This window comes from Haliotis rubra, unplaced genomic scaffold (assembly GCF_003918875.1).
Source record: "Haliotis rubra isolate DU_JTF1 unplaced genomic scaffold, ASM391887v1 Scf1126, whole genome shotgun sequence".
Taxonomy (NCBI): Eukaryota; Metazoa; Mollusca; class Gastropoda; order Lepetellida; family Haliotidae; genus Haliotis; species Haliotis rubra.
Genome location: NW_025765033.1, coordinates 126653 through 154443, shown reverse-complemented (window position 1 = coordinate 154443; position 27791 = coordinate 126653). Strand labels below are relative to the sequence as shown.

The following is a 27791-nucleotide window of genomic DNA, read 5'->3' as shown; positions in this document are numbered from 1 at the left end:
GCGTTCCTAGGGGACAGTGAACACTGCAACTTCTACTTCAGGCAGGCGGAACATTTGGACTACAAGTTTGCTGACCTGAGTGAGGATGAGAAGGAAGCTGCGTGTGGTATTTATCGGGAGGAGAGCGAGCATGCTGGACTGAAGATCGCGGACTTGAAGCAGAGGATTGTGAAGAAGGGTTTGCCAGTGCAGTACTTCAAGACCCCGGAGGAGCTGGGCAGCCTGGTGTTCAATGACTGGACAGCTGTGGTGGACATGTTGTATCCTCCTCTTGAAGACTTTGAGAGTTTCATAGGTAAGTAGATGTTGTGGGGAATTTTCAACTGTTTTTAGACTGTTTGGTGGTAATCAAGGATTTTAGGAGATTCGTACTGCTTTACAATGATGCAGTGTATCATCATTGGAGATATAGACTGAGTGAGCGAGCGAGCGAGCGAGTGAGTGAGTGAGTGAGTGAGTGAGTGAGTGAGTGAGTTTAGTTTTACGCCGCACTCAGCAATATTCCAGCTATATGGCAGCGGTCTGTAAATAATCGAGTCTGGACCAGACAATCCAGTGATCAACAACATGAGCATCGATCTGCGCAATTGGGAACTGATGACATGTGTCAACCAAGTCAGCGAGCCTGACCACCCAATCCCGTTAGTCGCCTCTTACGACAAGCATAGTCGCCTTTTGTGGCAAGCATGGGTTGCTGAAGACTTATTCTACCCCGGATCTTCATGGGTCAGATATAGACTGAAACATGTAGGATTGAAACCTCTTGTTGAGAAGTAAACATACTGATTTGAAGTTGTGGAGAATCATCATTGTTTTCTTTCTCTTCTTTCTTTCTTAAATTGTTTTGTAGTGATGTAGGTATTGAAGAGATTCATATGCTGATTTTACTACATCAAATTGACACAGTGATGTAAAATGAATACTCTGCAGAGCGATGTGAAACCTAACCCAAATTCATGAATATACTCAACTACAGCCCCTTGTTTTAAGGAAATAGATCCTATTTATTGTCAATGATATGTCTTATATTGACCTCTATATACTGCAGCAATTATTAACATGAGGTCACATTATGGTATTTTTGTTGAGACCAGATGTTGCAGTATCTTACATAACAGTTAAAACCTTTCTTTTTGTGTATCGCTCCTAATTCTTTCTTTGTTAAACCATAGCCAACTGTTTTTATCTCAACCAGATACAGAGGAGTACACTGAATGGATGTCTCAGGAGTCATTTGCGGAGAATCTTCGACACAAATTCATTGCCTCATCGACAAGTGACACTATCATGCAGCACTTGACCGACTTTGCCCTGTCAGCCCTTGATGAGGTCAATATGGAATCGGAGGTCGAGACCTTCTCCAAGTACAGAGCCTATTCCGCCAGCAGCGCCCTCAGGAAGAGGTGGGTGTCCTGCACACACTGTCATTGTTCTTTCAGCATTCAGTTAGACTAATGCTTATTCTCTGAATATATGTAATTTTCATAGAAAGAAATAATTCCTCTTAAATTGAAAAGGAGCCCCAGTGAGATGGGAAAATCTGAACCAGAGGAAATCTAGAGTTGCTTCATTTTGGGCTTTAGCGTTGCAGAAAGGGCTGGGTGGAAAATAGTGTGGTTCAGGGACTGTGAGACAGACTAAGTGCAAAGTTTGGTACAGAACTTGTATTTCTGTCAAGAATGATTATTATTAATTGTTGAACAGCTTAAGTTTGGAGGCATGGTCAGGAGTATTAGTGACGCTTGCTCTCATTTTTTTCCACATACTCTTGTAAAGTAACAAATGTCTGTTTTGGTCTGAAAGTTTGTTAGGATCAGCTGTTAATGGGTTCACTTCTGAGATAATCCCTAATTAGGATCTTTGTTCTATTTTCTCCTTAAAACCTGTATTTGAGTTCATCAAGAGGTCAATCTTCAGCATGCATTACTCCTATATAGAGCTGACATTGAAGGATATGGCTGAAACCCCCAAACTGTTCCTAAGCTTGGGGCGTGTCGTGGTTCAAGTGTTCAAGTGAGCCACATTGAATTCCACTCATTGGAACAGTGCATGAAGCCCTAATGTCTAATGTCCCCATTGTGATATTGCTGAATGCTGAAAACCGATGGGGCGGTGGGGTTGCCTAGTGGTTAAAGCGTTTGCTCGTCATGCCGAAGGCCCGGGTTCGATTCCCCACATGGGTACAACTTGTGAAGCCCATTTCTGGTGTCCCCCGCCGTGATATTGCTGGAATATTGCTATAAACGGCGTAAAACCATACTCGGTCAGTCAGCAGCTGAAAACCGAGTAAAACCATACTCCCTCACTCACTTAAAGGAGCGATTTACCCAACTGACTAGTTGACTCACATTCAGTTTTTCTGTTTGCCATTTTGTGCTAAAACTAGACCAAACCCTTAGGTTTAGCAGCTAATAATAATATGAATGACAAATGTGTGGGTTAGAGAAAGTCTTTGTAACGAAGAACAGGAAAAGAAACACTAATTTCCTCACAACTGATAAGAAAATAATCAGAAACTCCCCCTCATTTAAACAAAATTAGCTTAGCATGTCCTCGTTGCCCCAAGTTTGTTATGGATGGCATTTCTAATGCCAAATTCTAAAAAGTCATGTTATCAGAGGCAAAAAATGTTGCTTAGAATGGCAGACAACTGTACACACTGCAACCTGGCAATTGTTTATTGTCTGAGGTTGTTGGCCACAGATATAGACCTAGCCAAAGATTACTTATGTGTTCTACCTTGCTGGTGGTACCTGCAGTGGATACATGCTTATTTTAACATGAATCCACGGTCTGTTGTATTCAGTCACCTGCTCAGCAGAACATCACATGCAGGCAGATGTAGGACTAGCAAAATAAACTGTGAATTCTGTGATGTTTCTCTCAGTGTTCATCTCCTCTTCAGCTGTTTCCGTGACTCATTTGTGATACATGGCAACTCAAGGGCGGTGGGTTAGCCTAGTGGATAAAGTGTTTGGTTGTCATGTTGAAGGTCAGGGTTCGATTCCCAACAGCCCATTTCTGGTGTTCCTACCAGCATAATTCTGGAATATTGCTAAAAGCAGCATAAAACCTTACTCATTCACTCAAATTCATCGTCTTGTCTGTCAAACAGGACCGCCTCCATGGTGTAGTGGTTAGAGCGTCCGCCCAGAGAGCGGAAGGTCGTGGGTTCGATCCCCGACCGCGTCATACCAAAAGACGTTAAAATATGGTACTTGTTGGTCCCTGCCTGGCGCTCGGCATTAATGGGTACAACAAGGACTGGTCGGCTCGGAGTCAGTATACTGTGTCTGAGTGGGGTATTCATGCTTTACTGCGGCATGGTATCTCAGTGGGCTAGCACTATAAAACCAGCTTAAGTCTGGGCTAGTACAAGCAGCCGCACATACACATACACACGCATGCACGTCATCATATGAGCGAAATATTCTCAAGCACGACGTAAAACCCAATTTCACCTCACCTCACCTGTCAAACAGACCCTGAAACAAATATATCCAATACAGCCCATGCAAGTCTATAATGGTTTGCAAATCTAGATTACTGCAGTTTCTGCAATTGTGTCAGTGAATGAATGTTCTTCTCTGGAAAATATTTTCATTTCAGAGGCTAGGTGTTCTTGTACCCCGTATCTATCTGTGATGTACAGCCTGTTGATATAACACCTTACTATGTCATTACCCACATTTATCATGTTTAGTGCAAAGCTGCGATAGGGACTATTTGGCTTAAATGTTTAATTTAAACTGAATCTATTTAAAGAAATATATTTAGATGTACCCAAGGCGCGTTTAGATCACTATATTAATTCATAAGAATTGTTAAAACTGCGAAGTGTTACCTGTACATATATTTTTACAGACAAGACCCATTTGTTTCAAACATATTGTAATATTAAGGAAATTGCCTATTTACTTTTGTTTTAACTTTCAGAAAGTTATCCTGAGGAAGTTAATCTCAAATCAATGATAATTTTTTCTCATTATGCCTCCTTACTCATGGTATGTCATAAGAATAACTATCAAGCTGTGAAGCATTATTTTTGGTTTTCCGGTTTCTTATCCATAATTAAATTGGTGTAAAGGTCTGAAGATCATATTTCGAACCAACTTTGTAATTTCTAGTGTTGCTAACTGAAAACAAACATATCTTACACAACTGAAAACAATAAACCTTATCATGATCATGACACAGCAGATTGTGTAATATAGTTTGCTTTTTACCATTTCAATCAATTACACTTATACAAAAACAGTACGCAAGGTGTAAGAAAGGTCACTCTTGCATTTTAAATACATTGGCCTTACAAAGTTTACAATTTTAGAAGTTGGCGCGGCAGTTTAAGAGGGCCACAAGTGTTAATGTAATGTTTCCTCATACCTGTAAAGGCCATCACTATATTTGTAATCATCCTCATGTAATGGTTTTTTGTTTGCTGAAGAAACGTTGTTGTTCCCTAACAGCAACTACATCACAAAGACCCGTGAAGATCCGGGTTAGAATTCAAGTCTTCAGCAACCCATACTTGTTGTTAGAAGCGACTAACGGGATCAAGCTGTCAGGCTTGCTGACTTGGTTGACACTTGTCATCGTATCCGAATTATGTAGATCGATGCTCATGCTGTTGATCACTGGATTGTCTGGTCCAGACTCAATTGTTTACAGACTGCTGCGATAAAGCTGGAATATTGCTGTTAACCAACCAACAAACAAATAAAAACAAATACCATTGCTCGGTAGCCTATATTAAATAAAGTGAGTAAGTGAGTATGGTTTTATGCTGCTTTAGCAATATTCCAGCAGTTTCAAACCAGGGAACACATGCACCAGATATGGGCTTCACACATTGTACCCATGTGGGGAATCAAACCTGGGTCTTTGGCATGACAAACAAACGCAAACCTCTAAGCTACCCGACTGCCACCCAGCTAATAAAAAGCGAAGTCTTTTATAAAAAATCTTAAGTTCCCAAAAGCATTGCAAAACATTAAATATCCTGTGTCTGACTTCCTTTAAGGATAAGATGCCCCTTAAAACTTTTAGAACAACAAACAGTTTTGTTATGGCCCAAGAATTTAACAAATCTAAAAATTTGGATATCATGTAATTTGATTGTAAATGAAGCATACAACTTTATGGATGACAACTTTTTGTTTATTGCGTTTCGATGTAGATTCTTACACTGTTATCAAGCTTGATAATGGTGTCAGGCTTGATAACGGTGTAAGAATCTACATCGAAACGTCGCTCTATGCATTAAATAAGAAGTTGTCATCCATAAAGTTGTATGTTTCATTTTTAACTCACCAACTTCTAGAATGCCGATCAAACAATTGATTTGAGTGTGTAACCTGGTTGGTTGTGTGTCCTTGCATTTCAGATTGTTTTTCATGCTATCAACCTCTAGTTTGAATGATTCAGTTAGCTTTACAGATATAATTGCTTACAGGCTGAGAGGATAGGTTTTGTTAGACCTTGTTGTAAGTGTATTTTGGGGGTGACTTAAAAATGTTGGAATTGTCTGATAATTAAGAATGTTGTATAAGCAACATGTGTTTCCATGACAACAGGAAGGAGGAGACCAGTAAGAGGAAGTCATTAATGATCTTGTCGGGGGAGCGAGGGTCAGGCAAGTCTGCGCTGGTTGCAAAATGGCTGAAGGTGTTTCACGAAGACAACCCTGATATGAAAGTCATCCACCATTTTGTTGGCTGCAGCGCACACAGCACTGACATCACCATCTTCCTCGCACACTGCATCAAGCAACTACGCACACATTTCCTCTCTCAAGGTATGTAGACACTGGACATGCCAAAATAGTCGTAGACATATGATATTGAAAATGAGCATAGACACTTTTGTGGAAAGTGGATGCTGCACATGCAGAAGCATCTGTGATTATCTAGGGTAATTACATCTCCACTCTACCGGCTTAGAATTGGTCTTCAGCAACCAAAGCTTGTCGTAGGTAGTGACTAACGGGATCGGGTGGTCAGGTTCACTGACTTGGTTGACACATGTCATCGTATCTCAGTTGTGTAGATCGATGTTCATGCTGTTGATCACTGGATTGTCTGGTCCACAGACTGCCATCTTATAGCTGGAATATTGCTGAGTGCAACGTTAAACAACAAACAAACAAACTTAACACAAGCATCTCCATTCTATGTGGGTGCCATTTTAGATAGCAACCTTAGTGTCATGATTGTCGTAAGTCCATGTTATGGTATGAAAGTTTCATGGTATTCACCCATTCATTACATAGAAAGGAATGTCGGAGTATTTCTAATTCCTAAAATATAATGGAGCTGTAGTTGATTATATTTAAGGAGTTTATAATTACAATAACAATACATGTCTCTACTCTACACTTTGACAAAGCAATCGAGGAGCTGTATAATGTAAATTGTAAATATTGGCATGCAAGAGAGCACATGCAACAGTGAGAGAGAACACAATCAGTTGTTTATTTCTGAAAAATAATGGGACACTCAACAAGCCTATTTTTCATCCCAGTTCATATGGCACAATGCTAATAATAGGGGTGCTGTCAGACTGCTCTCATGAGTGATAAGTCTGTTGGAAGTTTGAAACTTGCAAAAATGACTGTTTGCTGATCAATAGAAGTGCTGTTATGATTGTTTGTTTGTTGTTTAATTCCACACTCAGCAATATTCCAGCTAAGTCATCTGTCTGTAAATAATCTGGACCAGACAATCCAGTGATCAACATCATGAGCATCGATCTACACAACTGAGATACGATGACATGTGTCAACCAAGTCAGAGTGTCTGACAACCCGATCCCTCTTATGACAAGCATGGGTTGCTGAAGACCGATTCTAACCTGGATGTTGTAAACCTTGATTGACAGACACGTGGGATGACTCCAGCAGTCCCTCTCAGCCCATAGATAGCGAAGACCAGCCAACCAGCTTCCCGGAGACATGTGAAGCATTCCTGGCCTCTGCCTCCCTCGGTCCGTGTGTCCTGGTGCTTGATGGGATAGATGAGCTGGGAACATCCCTCGGTCTCACCCCACAGGAGGTAATGTAGTGCTGAGTGGCAAGGGGTGGGTAGTGAATATGGTACAGCCTTACCCACAGCTGGTAGTGTAGGGTGTGGTAAGGGTTGGGTAATGCAGGTGTTACAGTGTAAACCACAGAAGGTAGTGTTGGGTTTGTCAAGGTATGGTTTATGTTGGTGTGACTGCCTCATCCACAGGAGGTAGTGTAGAGTCTGGCAAGGGGTGGGTTGTGAAGGTGTGGCAGCCTCACCCACAGGAGGTAGTGTAGAGTCTGGCAAGGGGTGGGTCGTGAAGGTGTGGCAGCCTCACCCACAGGAGGTAGTGTAGAGTCTAGCAAGGGGTGGGTTGTGAAGGTGTGGCAGCCTCAGCCACAGGAGGTATAGTCTGGCAAGGGGTGGGTCGTGAAGGTGTGACTGCCTCACCCACAAGAGGTAGTGTAGAGTCTGGCAAGGGGTGGGTCGTGAAGGTGTGACAGCCTCACCCACAGGAGGTAGAGAGTCTGGCAAGGGGTGGGTCGTGAAGGTGTGGCAGCCTCACCCACAGGAGGTAGTGTAGAGTCTGGCAAGGTGGGTGGTGAGAGGTGTGGCAGCCTCACCCACAGGAGGTAGTGTAGAGTCTGGCAAGGGGTGGATCGTGAAGGTGTGACTGCTTCACCCACAGGAGGTAGTGTAGAGTCTGGCAAGGGGTGGGTCTTGAAGGTGTGGCAGCCTCACCCACAGGAGGTAGTGTGTAGAGTCTGGCAAGGGGTGGGTCGTGAAGGTGTGGCAGCCTCACCCACAGGAGGTAGTGTAGAGTCTGGCAAGGGGTGGGTCATGAAGGTGTGACTGCCTCACCCACAGGAGGTAGTGTAGAGAGTCTAGCAAGGGGTGGGTCATGAAGGTGTGGCAGCCTCACCCACAGGAGGTAGTGTAGAGTCTGGCAAGGGGTGGGTCGTGAAGGTGTGGCAGCCTCACCCACAGGAGGTAGTGTAGAGTCTGGCAAGGGGTGGGTCGTGAAGGTGTGACTGCCTCACCCACAGGAGGTAGTGTAGAGTCTGGCAAGGGGTGGGTCATGAAGGTGTGACTGCCTCACCCACAGGAGGTAGTGTAGAGTCTGGCAAGGGGTGGATCGTGAAGGTGTGACTGCCTCACCCACAGGAGGTAGTGTAGAGTCTAGCAAGGGTTGGGTCGTGAAGGTGTGGCAGCCTCACCCACAGGAGGTAGTGTAGAGTCTGGCAAGGGGTGGGTCGTGTAGGTGTGGCAGCCTCACCCACAGGAGGTAGTGTAGAGTCTGGCAAGGGGTGGGTCGTGAAGGTGTGACTGCCTCACCCACAGGAGGTAGTGTAGAGTCTGGCAAGGGGTGGGTCGTGAAGGTGTGACTGCCTCACCCACAGGAGAGTGTAGAGTCTGGCAAGGGGTGGGTCGTGAAGGTGTGACTGCCTCACCCACAGGAGGTAGTGTAGAGTCTGGCAAGGGGTGGGTCGTGAAGGTGTGGCAGCCTCACCCACAGGAGGTAGTGTAGAGTCTGGCAAGGGGTGGGTCGTGAAGGTGTGACTGCCTCACCCACAGGAGGTAGTGTAGAGTCTGGCAAGGGGTGGGTCGTGAAGGTGTGGCAGCCTCACCCACAGGAGGTAGTGTAGAGTCTGGCAAGGGGTGGGTTGTGAAGGTGTGGCAGCCTCACCCACAGGAGGTAGTGTAGTGTCTGATAGGGTGGGTAATAAGGGTGTTGGAGTGGGTGATTAAGTTTAGTTTTACGCCTCACTCAGCAATATTCCAGCTATATGGCGGCGGTCAGTAAATAATCCATTCTGGACCAGACAATCCAGTGATCAACAGCATGAGCATCGATCTGCGCAATTGGGAACCGATGACATGTGTCAACCAAGCCAGCGAGCCTGACCACCCAATCCCGTTAGTCGCCTCTTACAACAAGCATGGGTTACTGAAGGTTCATTCTAACCCGGATCTTCACGGGTCTGTTAGAGTCTAAACCACTGAAGGTTTTGAAGGTGGTACAGCCTCACCCACAGGTAGTTGTGTATGGTCAGGGGGAGGAATGGGGAATTATGGCATGCTCATACTCATTACCACCCCCAAGGAAGTTGTGTATTGTCTTGGTGTAAGAAACAATCACAAAAATATTTCACTGGAAATGAAAAAAATGATGATCAATATTGCAACAATGTGCATGCTGCAAAGATCAAGATGCTCTTATGGTTTTCTATGTTACAGGTGAAGGAGTTCCTCTGGTTACCATCAACACTGCCTCAGAAGTGTCGCATCATCCTCACCACCACCAGATCAGATCTGACCTTCCGCAATCTGTCCAAACGGTCAGACGTCCAGCTTATCTCCATCCCGTCCATCACGTCAAACTCCCACAAGATGCACTTCCTCCAGGACAGCATGAAGCAGCACTACTCCCACATCTCCAAGTCCTGCCTGCAGCACATCCTGGACATCAAGATGGCCTGTCGCCCCCTATTTCTCAGTGTACTCGCTGCTGAGATGCAGTGTTTCCATGTGTACATGAAGCTGGAAGAGTTCATTGAGGACAACCTGGAGGTGTGTTCGGTGCGGGAGTTCTGGACCAAGTGTCTGCAGAGGTGGACGAGTCACTACAGCTGGCAACTGGATTCACATTCCACGGAGGAGGATGACAAGAAGGAATTTGGTGTGTAGAAATGTCAGTCAGTCAAAAGGGGTTAATTGTTTAAAAGGGAGCATGGAGGGCCAGGCATCTAAGGTGCATCAATTTCCTCTCCAGAGTTACTTCCCTTGGACTCACCAGAAATCAGTGACCATGGCCTATAGTTCCAGTTTATGCTATGCCCTGGTTATTATGTTTCTTGGTTTGTCAGCCACAGTGGCTTTGGAGAGGGTAACGCAAAATATGTGATCAAGACTACCATCTTGTGGTTGTGAGAAATTAGAAGTACATTGACCAGAATTATTTTTAAAAATGTCTTCCTATTTGCGTTAAAATACCCAGTATAAAGGACCCAAGAGAATATAATAATTTTGTATACCCAAAGAAAATTATTACTATCCAATATGAATAACTCAAAGGAAGAAATAGTTGTCTGGACATAATATCAGTCACTGGTTTGTCTGGTCCAGACCTGATTATGTTTAGGCCACTGTAATCGTGCTGCTATGTGCTCGAGCAATATAAAGGGAATCAAAACATAGGCCATTGAATAGCAAATACATTATCAGATCAATGTTTGCATAATTTGATTGGTCCAAACCTGTTTATATATAGGCTATTGTAATGGTGCTGGAATATAGGGGAATGCGGCTCAAAGCAGCATACGAAGAAACATGGGCCATCAAATGAAAGTGACATGTATCAAATGTATGTCTAAAACCTTGGACTTGAAACAACACAGTAGGTTTATCTCCTGTGATGCTGTTTCAGAATATGTCGGCTGGGTGTGTGACGCACTCTGTCTCCTGGCGCTGTCACGGAATGGCTTGTCACAGATTGAACTCATGCAGCTGCTGCGCAACATTGGCTACGTGGGCAGTCTCGAGGTGTCTCAGTATGATTGGCTGCAGTTCAGGTCGTGCCTTGGGTCATCTGTGTACGACAAGGCAGACGGACTTATTGACTTCTCACATCAACATCTGAAAGAAATCGTGGAATATGTAGTGCTACGTAAGTTCTGGTGGTGTTTTCTTTGACTCTGGGACGGTGGTGGTAGCCTAGTGGTTAAAGCATTTGCTTGTCACACCAAAGACCTGGGTTCGATTCCCGGGTGTCCCCTCCTGTGATATTGCTGGAATATTGCTATAGCAGCGTAAAGCTACACTCACTCACTCCTTGACATGGCTAATCATGTTGATACAGAAACCTGTCTTCTCTTCTAATTTCAATGTTTAGAATGTTGCAGTGTTATTTGAGAAACATTACTACATGCTTGAGATTTGTTATTCCAGAAAATATGAGGTAGGATTAAGTGTCCTTTTTTGCCGAATGTCAAATGTTAAAGTTGGGAAAGATTTTGAAATATTGGTGTGAAACTTATCAGCCAGGTGTAGATGGTTAACATCAAGGCTGTTCGCTTAGTGTAAATTCATTGGGAAATAATATTTCTGCTGATCATAAAGGGGATGCAATGCAAATACAGCCAAGAACCAGTCTATATTTGAATGAGTGAGTGAGTTTAGTTTTAATCTGCTTTTAGCAATATTAAAGCAATATCAAGGTGGGGGACACCAGAAAAGCTATATTTGAAAGCTTTATTGCAGAGATTGTCATGTATATTATGAAATGAGGTGACACTTTGAAGAATATGTAAACAGTACATATATGTGTATGTAAATAGTGTCATCTGATAAATCTATCTTTGCTCTAACTAGGCATTGTGAAATCATCATCGAGTGATGTGTGTCGGAAGTCGGAGCTCGAGACAGATTGGGCGGAAAAGAAGAGGAAACTACACAATCATCTTGCTGAGTACTTCAACGATCAGCCTCACTCACAGAGAAAACTCCAGGAGTTACCATGGCAACTGATGATGGCAGGAGATCATGAAGCGCTCCTGGGATTTGTGACACACATTGAGTAAGAACTTAAGTTACTCATTCTTAGATCAGTCCCCCTTGGGGATGCCGGGGCGGTGGGGTAGCCCAGTGGTTAAAGCGTTCGCTCGTCACGCCGAAGGCCCAGGTTCGATTCCCCACATGGGTACAACTTGTGAAGCCCATTTCTTGTGTCCCCCACCGTGATATTGCTGGAATATTGCTAAAAACGGCGTAAAACCATACTCAGCCAGTCAGCCAGTCTTGTGGATGCCAGGTTGGAATTGGTCCCTGGCACCCCATGCTGGTAGTAAAAGGTGACTGTGTGGATGAGTCTGTGATTTGGTTGATAGAGTCTTGGTACCATGAGAGTGTGGATTGTTGTTGATTATTGGGTTGTTGCTGACAGTATTGATCACTGGATTGTCTGGTCCCTATGCTGATCAGAAGATAGTGTCTTTGTACCCTGATGGTGTGGGCTGTTGTTGACAGTATGGATCACTGGATTGTCTGGTCCCTATGCTGGTCAGAAGATAGTGTCTTTGTACCCTGATGGTGTGGGCTGTTGTTGACAGTATGGATCACAGGATTGTCTGGTCCCTATGCTGGTCAGAAGATAGTGTCTTTGTACCCTGATGGTGTAGGCTGTTGTTGACAGTATGGATCACAGGATTGTCTAGTCCCTATGCTGGTCAGAAGATAGTGTCTTTGTACCCTGATGGTGTGGGCTGTTGCTGACAGTATGATCACAGGATTGTCTGGTCCCTATGCTGGTCAGAAGATAGTGTCTTTGTACCCTGATGGTGTGGGCTGTTGTTGACAGTATGGATCACAGGATTGTCTAGTCCCTATGCTGGTCAGAAGATAGTGTCTTTGTACCCTGATGGTGTGGGCTGTTGTTGACAGTATGGATCACAGGATTGTCTGGTCCCTATGCTGGTCAGAAGATAGTGTCTTTGTACCCTGATGGTGTGGGCTGTTGTTGACAGTATGGATCACAGGATTGTCTAGTCCCTATGCTGGTCAGAAGATAGTGTCTTTGTACCCTGATGGTGTGGGCTGTTGTTGACAGTATGGATCACAGGATTGTCTGGTCCCTATGCTGGTCAGAAGATAGTGTCTTTGTACCCTGATGGTGTGGGCTGTTGTTGACAGTATGGATCACAGGATTGTCTGGTCCCTATGCTGGTCAGAAGATAGTGTCTTTGTACCCTGATGGTGTGGGCTGTTGTTGACAGTATGGATCACAGGATTGTCTAGTCCCTATGCTGGTCAGAAGATAGTGTCTTTGTACCCTGATGGTGTGGGCTGTTGTTGACAGTATGGATCACAGGATTGTCTGGTCCCTATGCTGGTCAGAAGATAGTGTCTTTGTACCCTGATGGTGTGGGCTGTTGTTGACAGTATGGATCACAGGATTGTCTGGTCCCTATGCTGGTCAGAAGATAGTGTCTTTGTACCCTGATGGTGTGGGCTGTTGTTGACAGTATGGATCACAGGATTGTCTAGTCCCTATGCTGGTCAGAAGATAGTGTCTTTGTACCCTGATGGTGTGGGCTGTTGTTGACAGTATGGATCACAGGATTGTCTGTGATTGTGCTTCTCTGATGACCAGGGTTTTTCCTTGTTAGTGCTATTCCTTGTTCTTAAACAACGCTTTCAGTGACCTGTAGTGGTGTTCTGATTAATTGAAATCATCGAAGATTGGTCGCAGTGACCAAACGACCAAGCAATCGATCACATTTTCTCATAATCGAACACAAACGATTTTGGAACTACTGTTTTAGCCTTTGAAAATCTTGACAATGGAACATATCGTTGAAGTTGTCAGGGCCTGCAAACGTGTTTAATTCTTAGAAAACTCACTTCACTAACTGAAAAGCCATGACTGAATATTTCTCTAAGACTCAAGGAAGTTTATGTTCATGATATATTAGTCATCACTTCAAAGTAGCAAGTTGCATCCGATTATACATATCTGCAATAACAACCTGGATTGGAAAATCTGAAAAATCTGGCTAACCAATTTGTTTCGATGATTGTTCGTTGGTAATGAAGCAATCATCAACACTAGTGACCTGAGTGACAAGCTTATTCCTGGCTCTCCCTCAGTTTCAAGCTTGAATATTGCTTTGATGTAAAATATCTCCTTCACTGTTCTATGAAGCCTTTGGTGTTTTTTGCCCTGGTTCTATATACATGTTTGATCTCCAGCTACCTGCTGGATTTGCTGGATGAGAAGGGCAAGTTCCCAGGCAACCGACATGACCTGAAGATGTACTGGGTGTTCCTGTCCCGGGTTGGTCTGGAGGTGGACAACACGTACTGCCAGCTGCTGGTCAGGATCGGGCTTCTGGAGTCAAGTCTCAAGGTCTTGCAGGTGACAATGACATCTGGCCCTGGGGGCAACCAGACTAACACTTAGTCTCATCAAATACATAAGTCTGTACCCATGATGATTTGGGTAGAACTGGTCTTCAGCAACCCATGATTGTCGTAAAAGGCTGCTAACGGGATCGGGTGGTTAGGCTCACTGACTTGGTTGACATATCATCGTATCCCAATTGCTTAGATCGATGCTCATGATGTTGATCACTGTATTGTCATGTTCAGACTTGATTATTTACAGACCGTGGCGTTATAGCAGGAATATTGCTGAGTGCAGCATTAAATAACAAACAAAATTAATTCCTTAAGTCAACTCATTCAAAATACAGTAATATTGTCCATATAAATCTCTTTGAAATCAGGCTTGGGTCTGAAAATGTACGTATATGGGTTGGCTTAAGTTTTGGATGAACCATGTATTATCAAAATTTATATTATTTGCTCTTGTAGCCTGTGATGATGACAGAGGTACCCGATGACTCAGACTCAGAGGATGCAAGGAGTGTGGAGACCCCTGATCTCCGGAGGTCCACCGTCCTTCACACCCCGACGCTCCGATGTCAGCAGTTGTCCGTGATAGAGGAAGGGTACAGCGAGACAGAGGAGAGATTCAGCCAGCAGGTCAGGACCATGTCTTTAAACAAAGTCCGAGAAGTGTTAGTTGGAGATTGATGAACGAGTTTACTTTTACGCTGTTGTTAGCAACATTCCAGCTATATCATGGCGGGGGACACCTGAAATGGGCTTCACACATTGTATTAATGTGGGGAATGGAATCTGAGTCTTTGGCGTGACAAGGAACTGTTTTAACCTCTAGGCTACCCCACTCAGTGCAGCCCCTGGGAGATTGGTCATGCGTGCTCATTATAAATGACTCCAGTAGTCGTAATATAATATTGAACAGAAGCCCTCCAATAGTTTTCAACTAGTGTTCATCCAATAGTTTGATTACCCTGCAATAGATGATAAGTCATAAACGGAATATGATCGTCAGTAGTTGTATGTTGAAAATCATCCTTTTGAAAAAGAGACATTATGATGTACAATTTCTATTTGAGAATGTAATTTTGAATGAACTTGATCACATAGAAACACACTTTCATGACTCGTAAAGAAAAGTAAAAACAACCCTCCAGTCTATGTTCACTTGCAACATTAGTTTAGCATGTACATGTATTTTGAATGGGATTTTGTTCAAGTTGGATATGGTTAATATGGATATTTCGCAGGTGTGGCTCATTCTTGGCCTAACAGGGACTAATCATGATTTTTTGGACTGTATCCTACTCTTATATACTGTAAATCACAAAATGTTTGCGAGCGTGATATTTTTACAAAAATTGCAAATGACTTGAGCTTGCAAAAATATCATGACGCAATTTATTATTCACCAGTTCGTATAATTAACAACAGATATAGACAATACATCAATTAAGCAATGACGACAACATGGGGGAACACTAATTATTACCGTTAATAGTACTCACACATCACATGTCAAACAAGGGATACTCGAACAAAAGTTACTCAAGCAGTATGTCCGATAGTCCATACAGGCGTCAACTTCTCAACACATATTCTGTTACTTTAGAGACCGTTTGATAAGCCGACACTATCCAATGGGAGTGGATAGGCTTCATCACACTTGTCCGGAGATCAACAGCTTTGGTGATGTCATTGTCAAAAATTGGATAAAGTCATTCCAATTAATATAATCCCTTTGATCTGGCCTGTGCAGCGTGTGTACGTTGTTTATAGGAATGCACCACTCACTGCATTCACACGGAAGTACTCAACTGAGCTCAGTTCAAGATAAGCGGCAACCTTTAATATGTGATTGGATTTACATTAGGTAGAACTTTCAGTTGCAATCTATTTTTGAGATTTAGGGAAGTCGCAAAAATATCATGACGCAAAAACGTCTGTTGGTCGGTACTCGCAAAAATATCGTGATTTACAGTATGCTACTCAATCAAGCACACTCTGTAATCTCTCACACCACATAAGGAATCATATGATATCAATTATAAAAAAGTATTGTGTTTATATTTCTACCAAAATGAGATTTGATTTTGCAGGCATGTGTTGGTCATTTTCCATCCAATGACAAATGTTAATTTGTTTTTCAGTCAGAAGTTTTAAAAGAAGAAGAAAACATATGCATATCCGATAAAGGTAAGTGGCAAACCCGAGCCAAGTCATAGTATTGGTAATAAGTGTTCTTTCTATTAAATGAAAACTGATTTAGTTGAAGATTGGTCATGCACTTTCATGATGAAAACCTCCAACACTTTGAACAGATTTGAACAGAAGCCCTCCAATAGTTTGATAGTCCTGCAATAAATAGTTATGTTTATGTCAGTGTAGGACAGCCAAACAACCTTGAACCAGCCACACATGCAAAATAATTGTGATTTCTTTTTGGACCATATACCATACATAGACCAGACTCGATTGTTTAAGCAATGAAGTGTTTGCCCAGTGAGAGAAAGGACAGTGGTTCAATCCAGGGCTGTCTCATACCAAAACATGGTGAGAAGATGCTACCTGTCATTCTCCTGCCCAGTGCTCGGGATGAAAGGAATCATTTGGCTTGTAGTCCTAGATTTTCGAAGCTCTCTTAGCTCTAAGATAGTCATAAGTTAATGTTAATGTATGGCACTTATGACTATTATAGCGCTAAGAGAGCTTTGAAAATCTAGGCCCAGCATTGTATTTCAATGGTCAAGCAGTATAACCAGTATTAGTATCATGGGACCCTCTATTATCGCGGTAGTAAATGTTGTCGCCATCGGGATTATGAACAGCTACTGACATTTAGCATTTTATATATATTTTCAGTTGACTGATGTTTAATCTTCATTTCTGTCACAAATAATGTGACACATAGTTGCAACTCGTTTAATACCATTGCGGCAATTCCGATTGTCTCGTTTAACCCGGAAATTGAAGCAACTCTCTATTATCACGGTATTGCTATTTCCTTACTATGGCACGCGGTACAAGCAGATGACACTGTGAAACGTTTACTAAGACAAGTAACGAATCTAAATACTAGTAGTTTGATCATTAAAAAATATTTAGGAATTTCATTCACATTCGTAATATCGTCATGTTTTTAACCCAAACATCTGAAACTTCTATTCATTTGGATACAAGGTAACAATAACGCTACAAAATTTCCGCCTTAAAACGTACCATACAATTTGCTGCCGTGTGTAGAGTGAAGTTGCATAATACATCACTTCCTGTTATATTTTAGCACGGAAAATATGCAAATGACCTTATAGTTGTTGCAGGATTACTCTTGACGAAGTAAGTTTTGATTCATGCCAGATGTAATGGCAGTAGGGGTCATACTAGTTTCAAAATGTTCTAGAACTTACTGAAAAGATGGTTGCTTTGATATTTCTACGATTAGACATGACATTCCAATGAAATAAATGACTTTTTCAAGAGCGATGAATTTATTTTAGGTAATTTGCATATGTAAACAGCCGATGCGGGGCGTGGTGTTTCTGGTTTCCCGATGTTTCGCGTGCCGTGATAATAGAGAGCCCGCGATAATAGAGAGTCCCAGTATACTACCTAGTATAAGCAAACACACGCACACATGCACGCATGTTGCATCGTGAATAATATTGCAGCATTGAGCCTCATTTTACCATCACTTTCCAATTAGAGTTTGAATCCCCTAATGCCCAGGGTGCTGTTGTATAAAACGATATTAATGCTAAGGTCATAGTAACTCCCATAGCTTAACATAGACTAATGACAGTCTTAGCATTAAGGTCTATTGTACAACGGCACCCAGATCATTTTCTATGGTTTGCCAGCATCAGACCCTGATGCTAATAGCTAGCACGATATCGTTAAGAAAACTGATGGGGTAACTTTAGAATTATTGATGACTTGAACAAAGTGAAATTAAGATTGCGAATCCTCTTAATTTTACCTTGCCAATTGAACATTTAAATCTCAGAATTTTATTCAACCTAGGATAAAAGTTGTTTAACAAACGATCATAGTTTCAAATCGCTATTATTGGTTTGTATTACAAAGGGATATGTACATTACATGAAACACCGAGAACAAGTAGGGTTGGTCTAAGTTAACGCTCATCACGTACCACTCGTGCCTTTGTTTCATTGTTCCATCTACTGTGCTTACCCCCTTGTTCGCAATCTTAATTTCACTTTATTTGATTTACTTTGTTGTTTAAAGTGAAATTCATCGGTATGTTTTCACTGCAAACAGACTATAGTTTCTACCACTGATCACAAGAGAAATGTTATGTTTTCAGGACTGGTTACCTCCCTTGCATGGCACATCGGTCAGTTCTTGCTAGGGCTGGGACACGCTGAGACCACAGAGCAGATCCTCACAGGCCTTCTACAGTACCTCTGCAGGGTCAGTAATAGCCTCTCTTACATCTACATACTATATCTTTTAACAAAACAAACTCATCCTCTTCTTATCTCAAGCCTATTGCCATCCTCTGTTCAGATCTTTGATTGTTAGACCTTAAGATCTCAAGTCTTCCTTTATGGAAATGTTGTCATCTTAACGTTATGCCATATGATAGGCTTGGTCAGTGCAATATTCTGTTGATTCAGCTCTACCTTCACTAATAACCAAACTTTACAATGGTCAAATTTGCTAATTTGTACCAGGTATTTGCTGGGTTTACCTGAAATTGTACATTAAGTTTTAAGGCTTCATTCTTATGCTTGAAGAATGTATGCCTGGTCAAGAACAACCAGTTGATAAAACTTTTGACACAACCTTGTTATACAAAGGAATATTGACTACAGTGTACGAAATAGTTTTCAAATTTTTTCCTAGCCAGTTGGTATAGCTATGCCTTAAAGTTACTAGCCCACAAAATAATTCACTAGCCCGAAATCTGAATGTAGAAACTAAGCGAAAGATTACAAAAATAAATGATAATAAGGTATTGGGCATGACACGAGTTTCATCATTAAGAGACCGTTCACAAAACAAAAAAATCAACAAGTCGGATAAATGAAGGAACACCAAGTTCTATGGATAGTCAACTTCTTTATTGCAATGGGTGCGACGTTTCAGTGTAGGTACTTACACACCATTACCAAGCAAGTGATACATTGAGTTGTAACATAGAGAATATATACATAGCTGCATAGTGTGTATACAATTGACAAGGTTGATATACATTGGATTGCTAATTAATGATTTGAGCAGAGTAGGTTGATGTACAGAGTGATAGTGATTAAAAACAATATGCAGAATGAGTTTATACAATAGATGAGTTGATGTACCCAGAGCTGGTAATGTGAGTTGGAGAGAGTATTGTAATCACAACCAATCAATGTGTACATCAACCTACTCTCCAACTCACATTACCATGTCAGTGTTAGAGTATGGGTGTTGTGAATGTGGAACTAACATCACTTTCGGATCAAGACTATTGACTTTTATAGGCTGCACAAAGAATGCTTTATATCACTGCATCTTAAGCTGTAGTTTGGTTAATCGGACTACATTCCCTACCTCTGCTTGCATCATCTAAGCAGTAATTTAATTAAGGGGTTTTGAAACCTTATTTCTTAGTAATGTTTACAATTGGCTCCAAAACATGCAGGCTTTATGAAGACCATGGTGTTTACACAACTCTGAATAACTGAGGCTGACTTGATGAATGTGAATTTTGTCTTAATCTGTAACTATTATGATGACCTCAGTGAATATAACTTACCGAAAATGTATTGTCAGTATCTATCCAATCCTGAATAAGTTAAGTTTCAGATGTTATTATCTGGAAATTGTGAAATATTCCTACAGAAACTATGTTAATTCATGTTGCAAAGCCATGCTAAGAGACAGAAATTCAGTAACAATTTGTTATACCGGTATATGTTTACTTAAATATCATGTACATGGTAACAGCCTTGTTGCACCTGCAGCTTGATATATGATTATGTGTAATACTTAAGTTTTGGTATTGATGATTTGGAACATCATTATAACAAAATGATTCTGAGGCTGATAAAATCATTGTATTTAAAATGTCATGACATGAATGGTAATAGTCATTCAATCACTGTCAAAAATGACACTGTCACCATCAGTCACTACTCCAAGGCAGTTCCTGATCATCCTGTTTTCCTTTTGAAGTCTGTGTTCCTTGAACAGGAAACTACTATTTTCCACTGGGTGCAAGTTGGTATCAATGTGAGGTTGAATTTTTGCAGTTTCAAGTTGCACCAGTGCAAGGTCGAATTGATTAAGTCAAACCCTGATACTATTTTCTACAGTGTTTCCTCGTGTTTGGGGTTGTTATGAAGAAATACACTATACAGTTCTCTGAATGACCTTCATTTCCCTCCAATGTAGAACTACCCGTTGAGCTGCAGTGAGCTGAAGGTGATGGCGGAGTGTCATGAGATGCTTTCGGAAACATCCACCACTCCCGCGGCGACGTGCGGCACTGCGAGGGTTCTTACCGACGAGCACTCAGGATCGTTATCGACCTCATTGAGAAGAATGATGAGGACATTGACCTAACTCGACTACAGGTGCTAAAAGGTAGGTGTGTTCTTTTATTACAGTGAGTGTATGCTGAATTATGTTGCAGTCAGCAATATTACAGCTATGTCCCAGCAGCCTGTGAATAATTGAGTCTGGACTAGACTAACCAGTGACTAAAGATATAAGCCACCATCTATGCAATTGTTCATGGTTGTGAGTAAATGGGCTGTCATTGACTTGATCCACAGGTCATATCACCTTTGATGATCTGGGTAAGAATTGGTCTTCAGGAACCCATGCTTGTGTTAGATCCGTGAAAGAAGAACAACTTTGTATTGAACAACCGTGGCTATTTATTCGGTACAGGCTAACAACTTCCAAAATATGTGCGCATGCTGCAACGTCTACTAACTGACCCCTCGCAACTACCTAGATACCTAATGGTGCACCGCCTCCGTGGTGTAGTGGTTAGAGCGTCAACCCGGAGAGATGAAGGTCGCGGGTTCGATCTCCAGCCGCGTCATACCAAAAGACGTTAAAATATGGTACTTGTTGGTCCCTGCCTGGCGCTCGGCATTAATGGGTACAACAAGGACTGGTCGGCTCGGAGTCAGTATAATGTGTCTGAGTGGGGTATTCATGCTTCACTGCGGCATGGTATCTCAGTGGGCTAGCACTATAAAACCAGCTTCAGTCTGGGCTAGTACAAGCAGCCGCACATACACATACACACGCATGCACGTCGTCATATGAGTGAAATATTCTCAAGCCCGACTTTAAACCAAATTTCACCTTACCTCACCTAATGGTGCACACAACATAACAATATGTAATAATCATGGTTACATCACAAATAGAACACAATTATCTTACCTCAGCATTCGTTAGTTCCTATGAAGACCCCCATGTTGGATATGAATCTCAAACTACGAGATTTCATGAGACTAGCAACATCATACTTTCCAAACTACAATCTAACACTTGTCATAAGAGGTGATTAATGGGATCAGGTGATCAGGCTTGCTGACTTGGTGACACATGTCATTGTATTTCAATTGTGTGCATCGATGCTCATGATGTTGATCACTGGATTGTCTGGTCCAGACTTGATTATTTACAGACTGCTGACATATCTTGACTATTATTGAGTGTGGTGTTAAGCAGCAAACAAATAAACAAACACAATATTCGCCATCCAGGTACTGTGACAACCAATCAGAACGGACACAGACCCTGAAAATGTTTTCTCCATTATAATCAGCTCTTACACGCAGCAAGCACTGGGGACCTATTAATATCAAGAATGGAACAAGTTGCTCAAATGTTATAGTAGTAAGGCATTTGTATATGTTTACAATGTCCGAATTCATATGGCAGTCTCTGCTTACTGATGATATACTGAACAGCAAAAAAACGCAAGTCTGGCTTTTTGTCACTTTACCATAAACGTTCCATCAACATGAATGCTTACTTTTATGAGATTTCATTTTTTCGAAACTTGCATTTCTGTTGCTGTTCAGTTTATTTCTTGTGTCATTGAGATGGCCATGGCCATGCTGTGCTCTGAAACTTGTAAAGATTCAAGTTACTGTTTGTCTTCAGCAACCCATGCTTGTCGTGAGAGGCGACTAATGGGATCAAGTAGTCAGGCTCGCTGACTTGGTTGACACATGTTGTCATATCCCAACTGATTAGATTGGTGCTCATGATGTTGATCACTGGATTGTCTGGGCCAGACTCGATTATTTACAGACTGCCGCAATATAGCTGGAATATTTCTGAGTGCAGAGTTAAACAACAAACAAACAAAAATCGTTGACCAATTTACCAACCTGACCAACTAATCCACCACTTTTAAGCAGCAAAGCTAAGGACCAATCCCAACCTAAATACTTCATAGGTTCCCAGTTTGATTGTCCTTTAAACTAGCAATAGGATGCAATCTAACCAGGGTTCCTTAAGTATTGACTGTGTATCATTTTTAGTTCTTGGAGGTATGAATAAAACAAATGATGTGTAAACTGTATGAATCTGGATTCTTTCAAACATTTGCATATTCAATAGAAAAGGGTAGCACCAAAACAAAGTTCATGAGATTGTGTCAATAAACGAATAGAGAAGAAGAACAACAACAGTCAGACAGCATTGAACCAGATCAAATATGTCTTGAGAAGGCGGCTCTTTCACATAACATGGTCAGTAACTGTCAAATGCAAACACTGGTTCCCTGAGAACGGGTAGACACAAGTGGATGAATGTGAGCTGGAGATGAAAGCTGAAGACATGAAGTTTTTGTAATCCTGGCAAGCATGAAAAAAAGGAGAGTGAGCCTTTAGATCCTTGAAGTATTTAGGATATGTTTCATCATTCCCTCTCAGCCTAGATCATCAAAGGCTGGTTTTGACGATCTGGAATATTCATGAATGTCACCATGGTCTGTGATTATACAGATACATTGTACGCACAAAGAGAATTCTGTAGACTGTTATTGGGATTCACTGGCAGTCCGTAATAGTTAAAGTAGAGTGTGTTGGTGGTCCTTTTAATCAGAATGCTGGATTTACTGTGAAAACAACAAAAATGTGATTAATTGATATAATAAAAATAATAGTAATATATAATACATTGTAGAGCACCTAATATCCACCTCACCTGTGAAGGTCCGGGTTAGAATGAAGCTTCAGTAACTCAGGTGACTACGGGATCGGGTGGTCAGGCTCGCTGGCTTGGTTGACACATGTCATAGGTTCCCAATTGCGCAGATTGATGCTGTTGATCACTGGATTGTCTGGTCCAGACTCGATTATTTACAGATCACCATCATATAGCTTTAATACTGCTGCCATATAGCTGGAATATTGCTGAGTGCGGCGTGAAACTAATTCACTCACTCACTAATATCCACCTCAAGGCGCGAAGGACAAAGTATGTGCAAGCGCAGACAATGTTATATTACCTTCATGAAGACATGAAGTTTTTGTAGCCTAGGCAAACATAAAAAACATAGAGTGAGCCTTTAGGCCCTTAAAGTATTTAGGATATGTTTAAAGTAAAATGGTTAAAGTAGAGCACATTGGTGGTCCAGCTAATAATAATTGGTGGCGCCTAATATCCATCTCAAGGCACGAAGGATAAATTATGTGAAAACCGCAGACAATATTATATTACCTTGGTTAACCCAAGCTGCCTGTGAGGCACTAGAAGGTTAACAGTCATAAGACCATCTTATCCCACCGGGTACCCATTCACTGCTGGGTGAACAGAGGCAATTTTGAACAAACTCAATTGCTTAAGATGAAACCACGTTTCGCATGTGCTTCATTGTGGGGCAAGGACAGAAGTCCTACAAGATCTCAGGAGACAAGCTGCCAAATACGGTCACCCATCCCAGTGACCAACGTTGCTTAACTTCAACTGATTCTTGATCTGGGCTGTATGCAGACCACACACAACCATACTTGTTGTTGAATGTAGTTATGAAACAATATAATGATACTAACACCACTAGAATCTCTTTATCATGACACAGGTCACTCTATCCCGAGATAATCCAGCCCCCTCCATATGCTGTTTATTACCATTACATAGAAATCCCATAGCTGTGAATATCTGCCAACAGTCAGGAGTGCAAGATTAAGCATATTATCTATAATTCGTAATGATATGCCACTCAGCAAATGGGATTATGTGGTAATACGCAGTTTAGCCTGAAGAGATTAACTTGGCAGCATTCAAGAGAAGCATGTCACCTCTGCCTGTGACTGAAGGACAAATGAGGTTTTGGATCCTTGACAAGTTTGTCACAGAGCTCTGTCTAAATGTATATTCTATGCAGTGTGAAGTTGTTTGGTTCAGGAGGTGGATTGCTGTGGGCTTTCGTACCTTCATGGTGAATTTGTGGTATTAAGTTTGTGGTGAGTAGTCGTTGTAGTCTGTTGATGTTCCTGATGGGATCATTAGTAAAACCCCATATTAATTATGAGATACATTTTCTTTCAGTGATGTAGTTTCTGCAGTATTCAATAATTTCATCTTGTATTTTATAAGAAATCTGTACTTGAGGATAGGCATTTACCACAGCCTATATTTTTGCCTCTGTTCCTGGTAGTTCTTGACATGTTGTATATTGAGTCCTTTTCAATTCGTTCAAAAACAAATATGCATGAAAATCTATGAAAGATTGAACATAAATCCTTTTCAAATATACAAATTAGAAGAAAAGGGGGGCTATAAAATTAGAGACTTTTTAGTTAAAACTTTGTGTTTATCATATAAAAAAACTTTTGCTGATATTCATATGATTTCACTGATACCAGACAAGATGTTGAATAGGAATAAAAATAATCATCAAAAATTCAAAAGTTAATTTGTTAGATAAATGATTTAAATATGTTCTTCCTTATCAATGATAAAAACAATAAAGCACAATTTATTTTTGTTCTAAGATCTGTATTTGTTACACTAAGACAGTTCTAGATTGGAAATTATATATTTTGCCTCTGAAATAATGTGTAAGTAAAAGAGAATCATATAATTTCTAAAAATATCCTACCTCTATCAAATCATGTTTAAATCGTGATAAAAGAGAATAATACACTATAAAAGCAATTATCACTATAGTGTCTGGATGATTTGAATTTAAAATCTTAAACCTGGTTAAATCTTTTAATAGTTAACTCATTTGAACCTACAGTTCTGTATGGGTATAAATAACTACCAACATGTTGCTTTTTTCCGATTCCCTGGTTCAATTCAGTACAGTTAGTGTCCAAAACAAATGCATTAATATACACTTGGATCTTATCAACACAGATCGAATGTTGTTTAGCAAAAAAACAAGTTCTATCAAACCCTAAAGCATTGTTGTGTGTACGTACTAAATGTGTTACATTCAATACAAAACAATCCCTAATGGCCTTCTGTCAAGCGTGTCATTGTTTCCTGAAGTATATGAATATATTCTCCTGAGCGTGAAATACTTGTCCGGTGTCGGCCATTGTGTAATGTCTCCGACTCAAAGACCTCCAACATTGGTGTCAGTTACGCTCTGTGTATGTGGAGCTTGTTCATTACTCACGTTTGTTACAGTCAGATTGTTCCTGTAAACCGATTGATACACATAGACTTGTATAGTATAGTCATCAAGAGTCTGGAGGAAAATGGCAAGAGGTTGAACTGCACATTGTGAGTTACTAAACCTTGCTTCCTGTTCGTGTGGCATTTATAATGTTTCAATACACAAAGAATTCAAACGGGTCAGATGTAAAATATGTTTTACTTGGGATTACACTTTCTTGTCAATGTACAGATTCTAGTACTTTTGGGGGTTTAATCTCATCCAGATTTTGAGCCACCAAATTGGCATACACAACAAAATGAATTAGCTTTTGACTATGGTACTACCGGTTTCAGACATTTTGTGAAGGCTGTGGTGGGTTAGTGGGTTAGATTGCTGATGCTTGTGGTAGCGATTAGGTGTCTCATTCGAAGTCTCATTCAGCCAGCGAGGTTGAAGTCATCACTCGACATGGTAGCCTACATCACATACTTTGTGTACCCGCCTGTTGAGTATTAATTGGCTGAAATGGGCGAAATGCTTTGTTGCATACACAATGCCTGTTAGTTGAATATATGTTCTTACTTTTGACAATTTGTTGAAAGGTAATACTTATAGGTACATTGTTGTTATGGAGTTCTTTTCTTATCTGGCACAGTGGTTGGTGTTGTCATCATGTAGGTGATGGTTTGAATCCAAATATGTACAAAGTTATAAGGACTGAAGCCCATTGTTGTTTCGGCTGAGACATACAGCAAGTGGCTGCATCCCGAGTAACAGTTCATTACACACATCAGTTTGTTGTGTACATCAGTTCGTTATAAGCATGTTCCCTATAAAGGTAGTTTACCTGTATCTTATGTAAGATATGTCACTGTATATGGAGATAGTCAGGGTTGGTCATAAATCCTTCAGGTCAACTTTGTTAGCCTTGACAGAGACAGATTCCATCACATGTGGTGCAATGAAACTGAGAAGACCAAGAGAAGTGCAAAGATATCACAAGCTGATCTGATAAAGATCTGGGTTAGAAATGGTCAGGCTCACTGACTTGGTTGATACATGTCATCATATCCCAATTGCGTAGATCAATGTTCATGATATTGACCACAGGATTGTCTGGTCCAGACACAAATTATTTACAAATCGCCGCCATATATCTGGAATATTGCTGAGTGCTGCAACAAACAGACACACGTCAATGTCCTTTGTGTTCAGGTCGTCTACTGGGGCACCATGGCAGCCTCAGGCTAAGTGAGGGAGAGCTAGGGGAGGCCGAGGACCTGCTGAAGGAATCACTGGAGAGTATCGAGAACTGTCCAGGTCATATCACCCTGAGGGCGACCATCCTCTACCATCTTGGAATTCTAAGGTGAGACATCCTTCAGCTTTTGTGTAATATTGATCATATGAGACGAGTATATGGATGGCAACTTCTTCTTTATTGTATAACAAGACATTTCTGGGCTACTTCTTTCCCCTTCTACTCGTCTTATATATTCGCCAACTTCTAACTGCCTCTCAAAAATCTCATATTGATTAGTTTACCGATTATTTTCACAGGTTATATTCCTCCCTTGTGAAGTATTGATTATTGATTATTTGTTGTAATTTAATTTAATTGTATAAAGTGTAAGCTCTCCTGCTTAACATTGCCTTGTACTGAACTGCCAGGCAATATACAGTATACATTCATGTTTATGGTGGCTGAAAAAGAAACTTACAAATGGTTATTTGATGATGGAGTAATTGTTGGAATGAAGCATTAACCCTAGTAACGTTTCAAAATTTTGTGATTTTTCATTCAAATACATTTTTCAAGTTTGTATTTTTGTTCAAATAGTTGAATAGATGAAATCGTACACAGCATTATCAAAGGAACCTGGCTTGATTTGTTTGTGTTTAATAAGTGAACAATTAAAGATGGGTCAGGATTGTAATTATACATCTTTTTGTTACATGAAACTGGTCTCGACAGTGAGGTTGTGACACTGTACATGATCACAGACTGTAAAGCATTTCTTCTTCTTTTTCGTTGTTTAGGCCAGACCAATTTTATTTCTTGTTGTAAGGATTTTTGTCTTCAGAAAACCTAAAGGCAGGAGGGAAAAAAAATGAAAATAAAATCACCAAAGTAATATTCCTTCTAAATATTAGAAGTATTTACTTTTGGCAAACAATAAAAAAACCATTTACTTGTAAGTTTACATTTTTGCCCCATAAAAACATTAGGATTTTATTTTTTGAGCGGAGGAAAATTAATTTTAATTTTTTTCTTATTCTGGAAAAAATACGACCGGCGG

At 41.1% G+C, this 27791-nt stretch overlaps 1 protein-coding gene across 1 annotated transcript in view; it reads left to right on the top strand.

Moving 5' to 3' along the window:
• The window catches only part of LOC124290640 (tetratricopeptide repeat protein 41-like), a 61709-nt gene that overhangs the window by 24493 nt on the left and 9425 nt on the right, over nucleotides 1-27791 (top strand). Inside the window, 14 exon segments of the mRNA XM_046727418.1 lie at nucleotides 2-295; nucleotides 1196-1403; nucleotides 5574-5794; nucleotides 6877-7049; nucleotides 9240-9681; nucleotides 10429-10668; nucleotides 11373-11577; nucleotides 13749-13914; nucleotides 14373-14543; nucleotides 16052-16097; nucleotides 18226-18332; nucleotides 20298-20414; nucleotides 20417-20489; nucleotides 26707-26860. Coding sequence (XP_046583374.1) covers nucleotides 2-295; nucleotides 1196-1403; nucleotides 5574-5794; nucleotides 6877-7049; nucleotides 9240-9681; nucleotides 10429-10668; nucleotides 11373-11577; nucleotides 13749-13914; nucleotides 14373-14543; nucleotides 16052-16097; nucleotides 18226-18332; nucleotides 20298-20414; nucleotides 20417-20489; nucleotides 26707-26860 — 2617 coding nt within the window.